The sequence below is a fragment of the Petaurus breviceps genome, unplaced genomic scaffold (genome assembly GCF_028583685.1).
Source record: "Petaurus breviceps papuanus isolate PSGF00001 unplaced genomic scaffold, PetGlider_PUasm1.0 91041, whole genome shotgun sequence".
Classification (NCBI taxonomy): domain Eukaryota; kingdom Metazoa; phylum Chordata; class Mammalia; order Diprotodontia; family Petauridae; genus Petaurus; species Petaurus breviceps.
The window spans coordinates 37,685,587-37,697,343 of record NW_027187400.1 but is presented as its reverse complement, the minus strand read 5'-3'; the positions used below and the strand labels follow the sequence as shown (position 1 = coordinate 37,697,343).

The window sequence follows — 11,757 nt, the reverse complement described above, 5'->3', positions numbered from 1 at the left end:
ATCCATCCATCCATCCATCCATCCATCCATCCATCCATCCATCCATCTATCTACTCACCTATGTATGTATCTATTTATCCTGAATTCTAGTCCTGAATCTCCGATGAGATTTAGCATGAAAAAATGTCAGCATTGCAAAGCCGACCCACTCAAAATGGAATTCATTATTTTCTATATACTTGACCCTTCTCCAAGTCTCTCTTTTCCAGTTGCAGACACTAAGTTTACAACAACAAAGTCAGCCTTGACTCTCCCTTCCTTCATGTATCTAGGTGCCAGTTGCCATGTTGTGTTGATACTATCTTCACTCTCTCCACTGACATGACCACCATCCTAGTCCAGACAATTCTAAATTCTTGCCTGGACTGTTGGAATCGCCTCCTAACCGATTTCTACTTCTAGTCAATTCCCTCTACATTTCTTCCCCACATTATAGTTCAGCTGTTTCTGATTCTCCATGACCCCACTTGGGGTTTTCTTGGCAGAGATACTGGAGTTGTTTTCTTTTTCCTTCTCCAGCTCATTTTACAGATGACGAAACTGAGGCCAACAGGGTTAAGTGACTTGCCCAGGGTCACACAACTAGTAAGTACCTGAGGCCAGATTTCATTGAACTCAGGAAGATGAGTCTTTCTCACTCCAGGTCTGGCCCTCTGTGCACTATGGCACTCTCTAGTTTTCCTGTACAGCTGCTAAAATAATCTGCTCAAGGCACGTGTCTGACCATGTCATTTCCACTCTCCAAAACCTTCAGTAGCTCCCTATTGCCTCTCAGATGCAATGTAAACCCATTTAACATTGAAGGCCCTGCACAACTGACTCTACCCTTTTTTACTCTTTCCTAGTCTTCTCTTACTCCTGTTCATGTTCAATACTCTCTCTCTCTCTCTCTCTCTCTCTCTCTCTCTCTCTCTCTCTCTCTTTCTCTCTCTCTCTCTCTGTCTCTTTCTCTCTCTCTCCCTTCATATATATACCAGCTGATTCCTAAATTTGTAATTTCATCTCCTGTTTCTGTGCATTCACACAAGCTTCCTTCCATCTTGGGAACTGCTGTCTTCTCTTCTCTGCCTGTGAGAATCTTTAGCTTTCTCTGAGGTTCAGCTCAGGGACCTTCCTCTAAGGAAAGTCTTGGATCTTCCAGTTACTAGTGATCTTTCCTGCCTCAAATTACCTTGAGTTATGTATATGTATATGTACATATATATATACACACATATGTATGTATGTATATAGATGTGTGTGTGCGCACGTGCTTGTACATAGTCTTTCCCTCTTTAGGGCAGGGACTTTACTTTTTGTGTTTGTATTTTCAAATCCTTGGTGACTTGAATTGTTTGTTGAATTAAATTAATTGGTACTTAAGGATCACCAAGTACCAAAATTAAACAGTACTAAAATAAATGATGTAGAGAAGGAAGAGATTCTTCTGGGGTTTTCTTTTCCTCCTCACTCCCGACCATGAAAAAAGCAATATGGCAGAACCCACCACTTGGATGAGCTGGGAGTGACCAGCTACCTCTCCCTTCTGGTAAGAGAGAAGACTACCAGCCCTTAGCATCCATTCTGCCGTGACATCCTCCAGACTCATGAAGACTGTGATCTGACCTGGTTATGCACCATAAGGAGCTCTGGGCCTGGCCAGCCACCCTGGTTCTCAACCCTTAGGCCTTCTATGCCTGGTCACGTTGCTTGGCCTGAAGGCCAGTTCTCCTCTATATATTGTCTCTCCCAATTAGAGTGGAAATTTCTTAACAGTAAGAATAGTCTATTTTTTCTTCTTCTATTTGCACTGTATATATTAGCAAATAGCAACTTTTAAAAGAAAGTCTAATAAACAATTTTCAGTGTGGCGCAGTGAATAGAGCACTGGCCCTGGAGTCAGAGGACCTGAATTCAAATCTGGCCTCAGACACTTGACACACTTACTAGCCGTGTGATCTTGGGCAAGTCACTTAACCCCAATTGCCCTGCTTTCCCTCCTCCAAAAAGCAAAAAAATAAAAGAAATTAAAAAAATTAATTTTCATTTGTTCATCAGAGAAGGCTTCCTGGTGGAGGTGAGACAGCTGGGTCTTGAAGGTTAGGTGGCGAAGAAGAGGCTGACACTTCCAGGCCCCAATGAAAGATCCCAGACTGCAGAGGCTGCCTCTATCTTCTCCCCCTAAACTCCTCTCTATGATGAATGCTTACAGCATGAATCCCCACACTCCAGCACTGGCTTTTTTTTTCTTCAAATTTTTATTTTACCATCTTGGCGACTCTCTGGTCATTTTATATAGCTTTCTGTCTTTTTGCTCTAGAACAGAGATTGGACAGCTGTTGGTCATCTCATGTGAAGTCTATCACACACACACACACACAGAGTTTGATCACTATATTTCAACATAATTGTCTTCCTTTGGAATTCTATGTGTTTTATGCATTTGAAAAGATCACTCTGTGATGGGATCCATAAGTTTCATCAGACTGTCCAAGGGTCCATGACCCTCCAAGAAACCATTGGAACCCTGGGCTTAGAGAGTATCTATTCTTGGGAATACTGAAGACCACTCTTATGGGCTTGTTTGTTTGTTTTTTGGATACAGTAGTCCATACAGCCTGGGCACAGGGATGGGTTTGAGTCCTGAGGACAGGATCAATAAAAACTCAAATTTGTTGGCTGGTGTCTTCTGAAGACTGGGGTAGACTAATCAGACTATAGCTGACCCTAAAGAGGCTTATAATTCTGAGGGAATTCAAAGTAATCGAGCAACAGTTAACTTACTTTAAATGTCGATGTGGCAGTTTCCCCAGCAATAACATATCCCATATTCAGGACATCTCCTTCGATGGAGCAGGTAATGGTGGATGCCACCCCTTTGCCCACCATGGTCAGGGTGAGAGTTCCTTTCTTTGAGATGATTTCCAGGGTTTCTAGGAACTAAAAAAATGGGGGATATTGGTAGGAAGGCATTGGCTTAGATGAGAGCTAAGATTGCTTCTAGTTTTAAATTTTGAAATCTTAGTTTTGAAATGAAAATATACAAAAAGAAAGTTTAAAAGAAAATAGATCGTCTCAAATTCTTTTCAGTCTTTGAATGATATGTCAGTGCTGGGAGTATTCTCTGAGCTCATTCAGCCTAACTCTCTCATTTGACATGTAATAGGAATCTGGTCCATTGAGTCAGAATGGTCTGGCTACAAACAGTGGGGGAGGGGTAACATCATCCAGCCAGGTAAGAGCAATTCAGTGATGAGTGACCAGCGCTAATAAACCCACAGCATATTCCTTAGGGGAGGAAAGAGGGGAAGGAGAGGCCACACAGATCAACGGAGTCCTCAGGCCAACACTATTGTGGCAAGGGTTCCCACACCAGCCCCAGCCCCAAGTCCCCATCTCTAGGTGCTTAGCAGAAATGGGGCCAGTGTTTCAAGAAGAGATTTTTCCATGAAAACCCAATCTGAGGAATGGATATGTCATGGGAAGAAACTCCCAGTCTACTTCTTGGAGGTCCATAGATTTCCTCTAGTTTCTGGATTTTGACGGAACCTTCCTTTCCTTGCTGGGCTGGCCCATACATCTCCCCTGGCAGCAGGAGCATGGGGTTTTTAGAGGCCAGTGCCAACCAAAAAGTCCCAACATGAATTCATTAAACCTTCCCTCTTTTCTTCCTGAAAAAGGACCAGATTCTGGCATCTTCCTGCAAAATGGGGCTGTCCTCTTCCCAACGAAAGGGACAGCTCTCTTATTGCCTGAACTTTCTCTTTGCTTCTGAATGTGATGTGAGCACCGAGACTATCTGAATGCATTCTAAAGGTCAGGGTGGATTTGTCCCCTGACCACAACAGCTTACCGTGTTACTCTCCCGGGGAGAGAACGATACCGCGATGTCTTGGCTTTCTTTAGGTTGAAGGCCACGACAAGGACAGAGCAGTATAAAGGGGCCATAGGGATTCAGTATTGAAAACTCTGTCTGGGAGAAGCCAGTCAAGGAGACAAAACACTCATAATAGGAATAGTAACGATGATGGGGAGGAGGAAGAGGAGGGGGAGGGGAGGAAGAGGAGGGGGAAGGGGGAGAGGGGGGGGGGGGGGAGGGGGAGGAGGGGGAGAAGGATAACAACCAGGATTCATATAGAACTTTGAGGTTCAATGAAGTACTTTACACTGTTCTCATTTGCTCTCCACCACAACCCTGGGAAGTAGCTGTCATTGACCCCTTTTTCAGATGGGAGGGGGAGGGAATAAACTTTTATATGTAGTGCCTGCTGCTGTGCTAAACACTTTTACAAATATTATCTCATGTGTTCCTCACAACAACCCTGAGAGGCAGGTGCTATCATTGCATTTTACAGATGAGGAAACTGAGGGGGGGAGGATAAGCATTTACAAGGGGCCTACTATGTGCCAATTACTGTACTAAGCATTTTTACAAATATTATCTCTTTTGATCCTAACAACAACCCTGAGAGGGAGGTGCTAATATCACCCTCATTTTACAGTTGAGGATATTGAGGCAGACAGAGGTTAAGTGACTTGCCTAGGGTCACACAGCTAGTAAGTCTCTGAGGCTGGATTTGAACTTGGCTCTTCCTGACTCCAGGTTCAGCTCTCTACTCACTTTCCTGCCACCACCTAGTACCTTAGGGGCCAAGGAGGAAAGGGCAAATACTGAACATCTCTAATTACTAACAGGTCCACAGGCCTCTTGTGGCTTGATGCTTTAGAAGGCAGAAGAAGGAAGAAGAAACCAGTTCACAGCCAAAGAAAGAAAGCTCATAGGAGCCTAGCTTTAGAGTAGGTAGCGACTCCAGTGGTCAGTTCTTCCAAGTCCTTTGCTAGATAGAGGAGGAAGCAGAGTTGGAGAAGGCGGGGGGCGGGGGGAGTGGAGGACTTCCCCAGTCACGTGGGGCACTGACTGGCAGAGGAAGGGCTGGAACCTGCTCCCCAAAGCCTGATAGGAATTCTCTTCCTTCAAAAGATAAGGAAGGCAGGTCAGCTGTCGGACTGTGTTGGGAACACCCGAACAGGAGTTCTATGGAAGGATACATCGAGGTATTCTGAACAGACATTCTGTATTGTGATCCTTTTGATCCCCCTGTGCCCTGAAACAAACAGACAACAATCAAACATTGTGCTCACTACCTGAGGTCTGGGGGTGAGGGACCTGGGGGCCAAGTCAAGTCAAAGACACCACATTTACTGAGTGCCAGCCATCTGCCCTTTGGGAGTGATGAGCAAAGCTTGACTCGAAGAGGGATTGCATGTTGGGGGGTGTGGAGAGGGGGAAAGGGGGGAGGCCATAAGGGAGGGAGAGGGTCGGCGGCAGCTCTCACCCACTGCGATGTCTCCAAAGTTGAACACGGTCTTGCCACTGTCTGAAGCAACCACGATAGAGGGAGCCACCGTTGGACAATATAATTCCAGGTACAGTGTGTTATAATTACTAGGAAGTTGAGAGAGAGAGAGAGAGAGAGAAAGAGAAAGGGAGAGAGAGAGAGAGAGAGAGAGAGAGAGAGAGAGAGAGAGAACAGAACTTTACTCAGGAGGAGAAATAGCCCACTTAAGATCAAGTTTTCTATTGGGAATCAGGGTTAGACACTGGGGAATGGAGACAAGGCTTGGAAATGTGTGCTTGGGGAAGGGATGGGGGATTTAAATGGAAAGAAGATGCTGATCGATTGAGGGTCATTGGGAGCAGAACTGGAGTCACTATCTCCTCAGTTTCCTCGCAAGGCTAAGTGCCATGTAAATGGCCTAGAAGCCCAAGGTGCTGGGTGGCCTTAGATTAGCCCCTGAGGGAACACTGATGTCTCTAGGATCAAGCCATTTGGAGATACGATGCTGAAGGTAGGAGAAGCAGAATCCTAGCAGTCTCATGAGGCCCAGAAGACCAAACTCTCTTTTGGACAGAGTTTCTCGTGCCCTGTGTTGATGGGCAGTTGACCTTCCCCCTTTAGTTCTCTTAGACATTGGCAGGGCAATTGTGACCTCCCTTGGAGTAAGGCACCACACAAGAAAAACCAGAAAGGATTTGGGTTGTTTCCACATGACTATTTTCTCCAGCCCCTCAGCCTTCCCTTGGCATCCCTTCAGTTTGTATGAATGACCAGGCATCTGTGCTTCACGGGCAGGATTTCCTACCTGAAGTTCAATGGTATCCTGTCTTTCTTGTCTTTAACGTCTCCACGGGCAATGACACATGGTATGACATATTTTTGAAATTGCTTTTGGAAATCTCTAGTCAAGGTGGCTTTTGCAATCAGGTATTCGTCTGAACTAGAACAGAACAATCCAGTCATTTAAATAGTTCCCATCAATCCTGAAGAATGTACCCTGTAATTGCATGCATCCAGAGAGCCCCTGGCCCAGGGGATCAGCCCTGGAACCTGGCAGGGGATGGGCCACCTTTGTTTATCTTCACTGCCTCTGGTGCTCATGGCAGCGGAATGAACATAGGCTGTGGCATCCCTTTATTAATCTCATGCCAGGAGTTCACGGTCATGATAGAAGGGAAAAAGGTAGGGAGAGGGGAATGGAGAAAAATAGAGTCTATTATGTTCAGGGTGTTATTCCAACCAACTTGGTCACAAATTGTTGGGAGGGGGAGGATCTACTAGTTTGTGATGACTATTTAGAAGGTTGTCCACTAGAGACAATAGGGAGTCTTTGGAGATTTGGGGGCAGGAGAATGCCATGATTGGACCTGAGGAAGATTTATTTTGGTAGCTGTGTAGAGCATCAATTGTATAGGGGAGGGAGTGAAGACTGAAGAACAATCAGGCGACTACTACAGTCCAGGTGGGAGATAGAAAGGGTTGAAATAGAGGGTTGGCTGAGTAGAGAGAATGAGATCAATGAGAAAGATGCTGTGGAAGTGGAACTGAAAAGATTTGGATAGAGGAAGGTGAGGGAAAAGGGAAGTCATCAGGGCTTCAAGGGTCCTGGCATGATGACTTTACACTTCAGTGACTGTTCTTAAACTTGGGTCCTCTTTGCTGGGTTGTCTTGGCCACAGCCAAGGTCTTTTCTTTTTGATCACTAACTAGGTGCTGAGCAATCAAAATGGCAACAGCCACTTACCTAGTGGGCCTGATCAGTGTGGATGGAGATAAGGGGGTTCTCTGGACAGGTGGTTCCTTTGGGAAGTGGCCAAAGACATTATCTTTTCATGTCACCAGTGACTTTTAGTTTTCCATAGCCCAAGTACAAAGAGGAGAAACTTTCCCAGAAAGTCATTTTGGGCCCAAGGTTTTGCTAAGGCCCTAACTGGCCATGGTGTCACTTTACTCTCTGTCTCCCTTATGAATAACTTGACCCATGGAGAGGGAAAGAGAAATAATGTGGCATCAAATTTTGACTCCTGTGCTCCCTTTGGGCTCAAAGACTCACACTGCCTTTTGGGGACCATATATGAAATATATGATCATCCATAATGGGTTCATAAACCAATAAATAAAATAATGATAATAACAAAATGGCAATAAAATAACAAGTATCATGTCAAGGCAGATAGCTTCCTGCTCTATATATCTGACTCTAAGCATCTCTCCTGAGCTTCAGGCTTCCATCACCGACTGTTTCAGGGACATTTTAATATAATCTTTTTCAGCTGTGGGAAGGGTATACCTTAACAACTGGGCAACGGGAAGCTGAAAGTCAATGAAATTACATGAATGTATTATGTCATTCATTCTTGGGGAGTGTGCCACTGACAAACTTCAGTAGATGTTGGGTATGTGAAATCCAATCCTGGGTCTACAATATTCTATTACAATATTCCCAGGGGAATTTTCATTGCCCTCCTCCTTCAAGCATTCTTTCAGTTCCATGGTCCCTTGGGTTCCTTAGCATTCTTTCAGCAGTGTAGAGTTTGCTGTGGTAGAAAACATGATATCATTGACTGGGGTGCTGAATGTGGAGTCAGGGATACTCGGGTTCAAATCCTACCTCAGACACTTATTAGCTGGATGAACCTGGGCAAGTCACTTAACATTTCTGATCTTTAGTTTTCCCCATGTGTAAAATGAGGAGGCTGGATTCTGTGATTTCTGAAATCCCATCCAGCTATAAATTTCTTATCTTCTGAACCTCTGAGGACCCTTCCAACTTGAAATTCTGGGCTACTATGAACTGGGAACTTTATAAACAACTTTTGGTAAAAGGCTATCTCTTATAGACCTCAAAGAATGAAAAACTATAGCATAATTAGTAGTATATATATATAAAGAGCCCAATTTGCTTCTCCCACCGCTAAGCCAATGGGAACTGGTCATTACCATCATACATTACAAGGTTGCCGGGCACCAAGGGTACTTAGATCACTAATAGGCATAGGTGCTTTTTTCTCGCAACGACCCAACCCAGGAGCCCAGCTTCTATCTGAGAGGGAAGGAATGGTTGGTTCATTTTTATGTCTGTCACCATAGCACTCAGAGCAATGCCTTGCTCTAACATCTGTTGAATAAACATCTGTTGAATTAAGTGGAAATGACACCATAGGGGAACTTACTCTGTCCTTATTTTCTCTGGTTTGGGGTGGTCCTTCTTGATAGGAGAGCGGGGCTTGAGCCACCTGACAGCTGCCTTGAGGGAAACAGCCGACAGACCTTTCCCCCCTTTCTTTGGGCCTGGATCCTTTTTAGGCTAGGAACAGAGAAGGCAATGAGGGAAAACCCACCTCTTCAAGCTGTGTTCTATTTGCAGTTTGAGGAAGAACAAATGGAAGGGGTCTTTGAAGGTGAAAGGCAAGGGACTGAGATGGGGAGGTTGGAAGTCAACGAAGTCCGAAAGAGGAAGGTGGGGACAGTTAACACAGAGACTCCAGTAGCTTTCCAGAAGGTCCCTTGAAAGCCCATAACTCCAGGGCAGCTCCAGTCAGGAGGACCCAAGTTCAAATCCATCCCCAAAGACTTGCTAGCTGTGTGACCCTTGGGCAAGTCACTTAAACCTGATTGCCTCAAAAAAAAAAAGTTGAAAAAAAAAGTCCCCAAATCCAGAAGTATTCTAACACAAATGGGTCAATCTCATTCCAGGCTGACAAATTAAATAATCAATGAGCCTTTTAAATAGCAAAGACATTAAATATTTATACCCAGAAGTCTTACAGGTTGGGATTCTGTAGAATGTTTATCTGTTATGATAAAGTTAGATGCCTGTGCTGGAAAAAAATTAACAAGTTGTTCAGTGGTTTTTTCAGTTGTGTCTGACTCTTTGTGACCCCGTTTGGGAATTTTCTTAGCAAAGATACTCAAAGGGTTTTGCCATTTCCTTCTACAGCTCATTTTACAGATGAGGAAACTAAGGCCAACAGGGTTAAGTGATTTGCCCAGGGTCCCACAGTTAGTAAGTGTCTGAGGCTGGATTTGAACTCAGGACTTCCTGACTCCTGGCCTGGCATTCTATCCACTGTGCCATTTATTTGCCCTTAATTAGCAACAAGAAAGAACTCATAATGCATTAATGTGCTATGTCCATAGTCTTACACTCCTTGGCCACCCTCCCTGGCACCCCCCCCCCCCCAATTTGGTTCTTTGCTTGCTTATGCTTCTAAGTCAATGGGAAACACTCATTGCAATCACACATTAAAAAGTTGCACAGCACCAGCAAGCACTTAGACTTCTAATGAGCCTGGGAGCTCTTCTCTTTAAAATGATCCTAACTGGAAACCCGGATGCAGTGGGGGAAACCTGCCTAAGACAACCCTCGTCCATGAGAGTTACTCAAGTGACGCTTGTATCTCTTGAACAAGGTATGAAGATGAATCACACACAGCCACAGCTGGCCTGGTTTCCAGCAGCAAAATCTGTGGAGCCTTTTAGTGCTGATTCCACAGGACACTCAAAACTAAGTGGGCTCAGGGCAGTCACTATGTGTATAACCTTCTATTCAGGGAAACCTCCTCACTTCTCCTTCCACTCATTTGAAATATGGGATTATTTCTATAGGGTTTGCAAACGAAAAGGGCAAACGGTAACATGGGTTCATCTCTTCCCTGATCTCAATACCAAGCCCAAAGCTCTCTCTAAGCTCCAGTCCCACGTCATCCATTACACATTGAACATTTCTAATATCAGCTCCTCAAACTTGTGTTTAAAGCAGACATCATCATTTCCTCCTTTCTCTCCTCCTAATCTGTCTCTGGTCCTCATTTCCCTTGTCTGCCAAGGGTGCCACTGTTTGGTTTTTGTTTTGCTTTATTTTGTCTTGTCTTAGGTACCTAGGTTCACAGGTTATGTTTGTTCTTCATTTTCAAAGAGGACCGTGGCATCAGGGCAATGATGATGGGACTTAACAGTTGACTTTGATTTGAGTGAGAGAGGGCTGTGCAAGGTCACCAGCCTCACTTTCTCCTCCAGAGTCATCTGGGTCGAATAACCAGATATTCATCAGGATGACTGGAGATGACCCTGAATACAATGGGAGACCTGGCCCTTTTAGGCTAAGGCCTTTTCACATACTTGTTTAGGTTCCCAAACTTGGAGTGATCATTGATTCTTCCTCTCCCCAACCCCAAATTTCCGATTAGTTTTGAAGTCTTGTTAATTTTGCCTCGGCAACATCTAGATTCACCACCTTCTCTCCATTCACATGACTAGCTTTCTAGTTCAAGGCCACAGCATTTCTTGTCCAGACTATTTCAATAGCCTCTTGCTGGATCTCTGGCCTTAAGTCCATCTCCTCACCAACCTATTCTCCACAGCTGCCAAAATGATATTATTTAATCATGGGTCTGCCCATCTAACTCCCAGGCTCCCAAATTCCTGATGGCTCTCCATTGCCTTTAGGATCAAAAGCTCTTCTGGTGGGCATTTAAAGCCCTTGAAAATCTGGCTCTGCTCTACCTTTCCAGGCTTATTACAGATGAGCTCCATTTAGACACTTCATATTTAAGCCAAACTGGTCTTCTTTCTGTACGTCACAAACAATATTCCATCTCCTCTCTCTGTACCTTTGCATTGGCTGTGCCCCATGCTTGAACACAGTCATTCCTTCCAGACTCATGCTTCTTAGTATAACAGGGGGAGGGGATGGGGAGAGTTATTTTTTACCTTCATCAAACCACGTGATGTAATAACAGAAAGTAAGAGTTAATGTTTTAAGTGAAATGCAAAAGACATTCCTATTGTACCCTTACAAAATAGGAAACATTTCCCTGATGCAATTGGAAGGGTCGTTACTGGATGGCTATGATCCTGGTAACCTTTAAAAAAGTGAAGCTTGCCAGCCCTAGACAGTTTAAGAGAGTGAATTTCTCTCCCCCACTTGCCTCCATCAGTCATGGGGTCTTGAAGCAGAATAACCCTCTTAGCTGAAGAAGGGAAGAGGAAAGAGAGAAAAGGAGGGGAGAGAAAGGAGAGAGACAGAGGCAGAGAAGAGAGACAGAGAGGGGAGGGAAGGCAGAGAGAGAAAGAGAGACAGAGAATGACAAAAAGGAGAGCAAGAGAGAGAGGAAGAAGGAGAGAGGGAGAGAAAGAGGGAGGAGGAAGAGCAGGGGGAGAGAGGTAGGAAGAGAGAAAGGAGAGAGACAGGAATATAGAGAAACAGAGAGACAGAGAAAGAGAGAAGAGATAGTAGGAGGGAAGAGAGAAGAGGGAGAGCGAGAGAGGGAGAGAGAGAGAGAAAGAGAGAAAAAGAGAAAGAGAGAGGGAGAGAGAGAAAAAGAGAAAGAGAGAGAGGGAGAGAGAGAGAGAAAGAGAGAGAGGGAGAGAGAGAGAGGGAGAGAGAGGGAGAGGGAGAGAGGGAGAGAGAGAGGGAGAGAGAGAGAGGGAGAGAGAG

The 11,757-nt window shown here is 44.7% G+C and overlaps 1 protein-coding gene across 1 annotated transcript in view; it reads right to left on the bottom strand.

Moving 5' to 3' along the window:
- The window catches only part of CFAP74 (cilia and flagella associated protein 74), a 111,914-nt gene that overhangs the window by 7,788 nt on the left and 92,369 nt on the right, over positions 1 to 11,757 (bottom strand). The window contains exons 27-32 of the mRNA XM_069078375.1: positions 8,492 to 8,625; positions 6,124 to 6,258; positions 5,316 to 5,425; positions 5,029 to 5,084; positions 3,833 to 3,952; positions 2,764 to 2,919 (exon numbers count right to left, since the gene is read on the bottom strand). Of these exons, the coding sequence (XP_068934476.1) occupies positions 2,764 to 2,919; positions 3,833 to 3,952; positions 5,029 to 5,084; positions 5,316 to 5,425; positions 6,124 to 6,258; positions 8,492 to 8,625 (711 nt within the window). The remainder of the gene's footprint in view (positions 1 to 2,763; positions 2,920 to 3,832; positions 3,953 to 5,028; positions 5,085 to 5,315; positions 5,426 to 6,123; positions 6,259 to 8,491; positions 8,626 to 11,757) is intronic.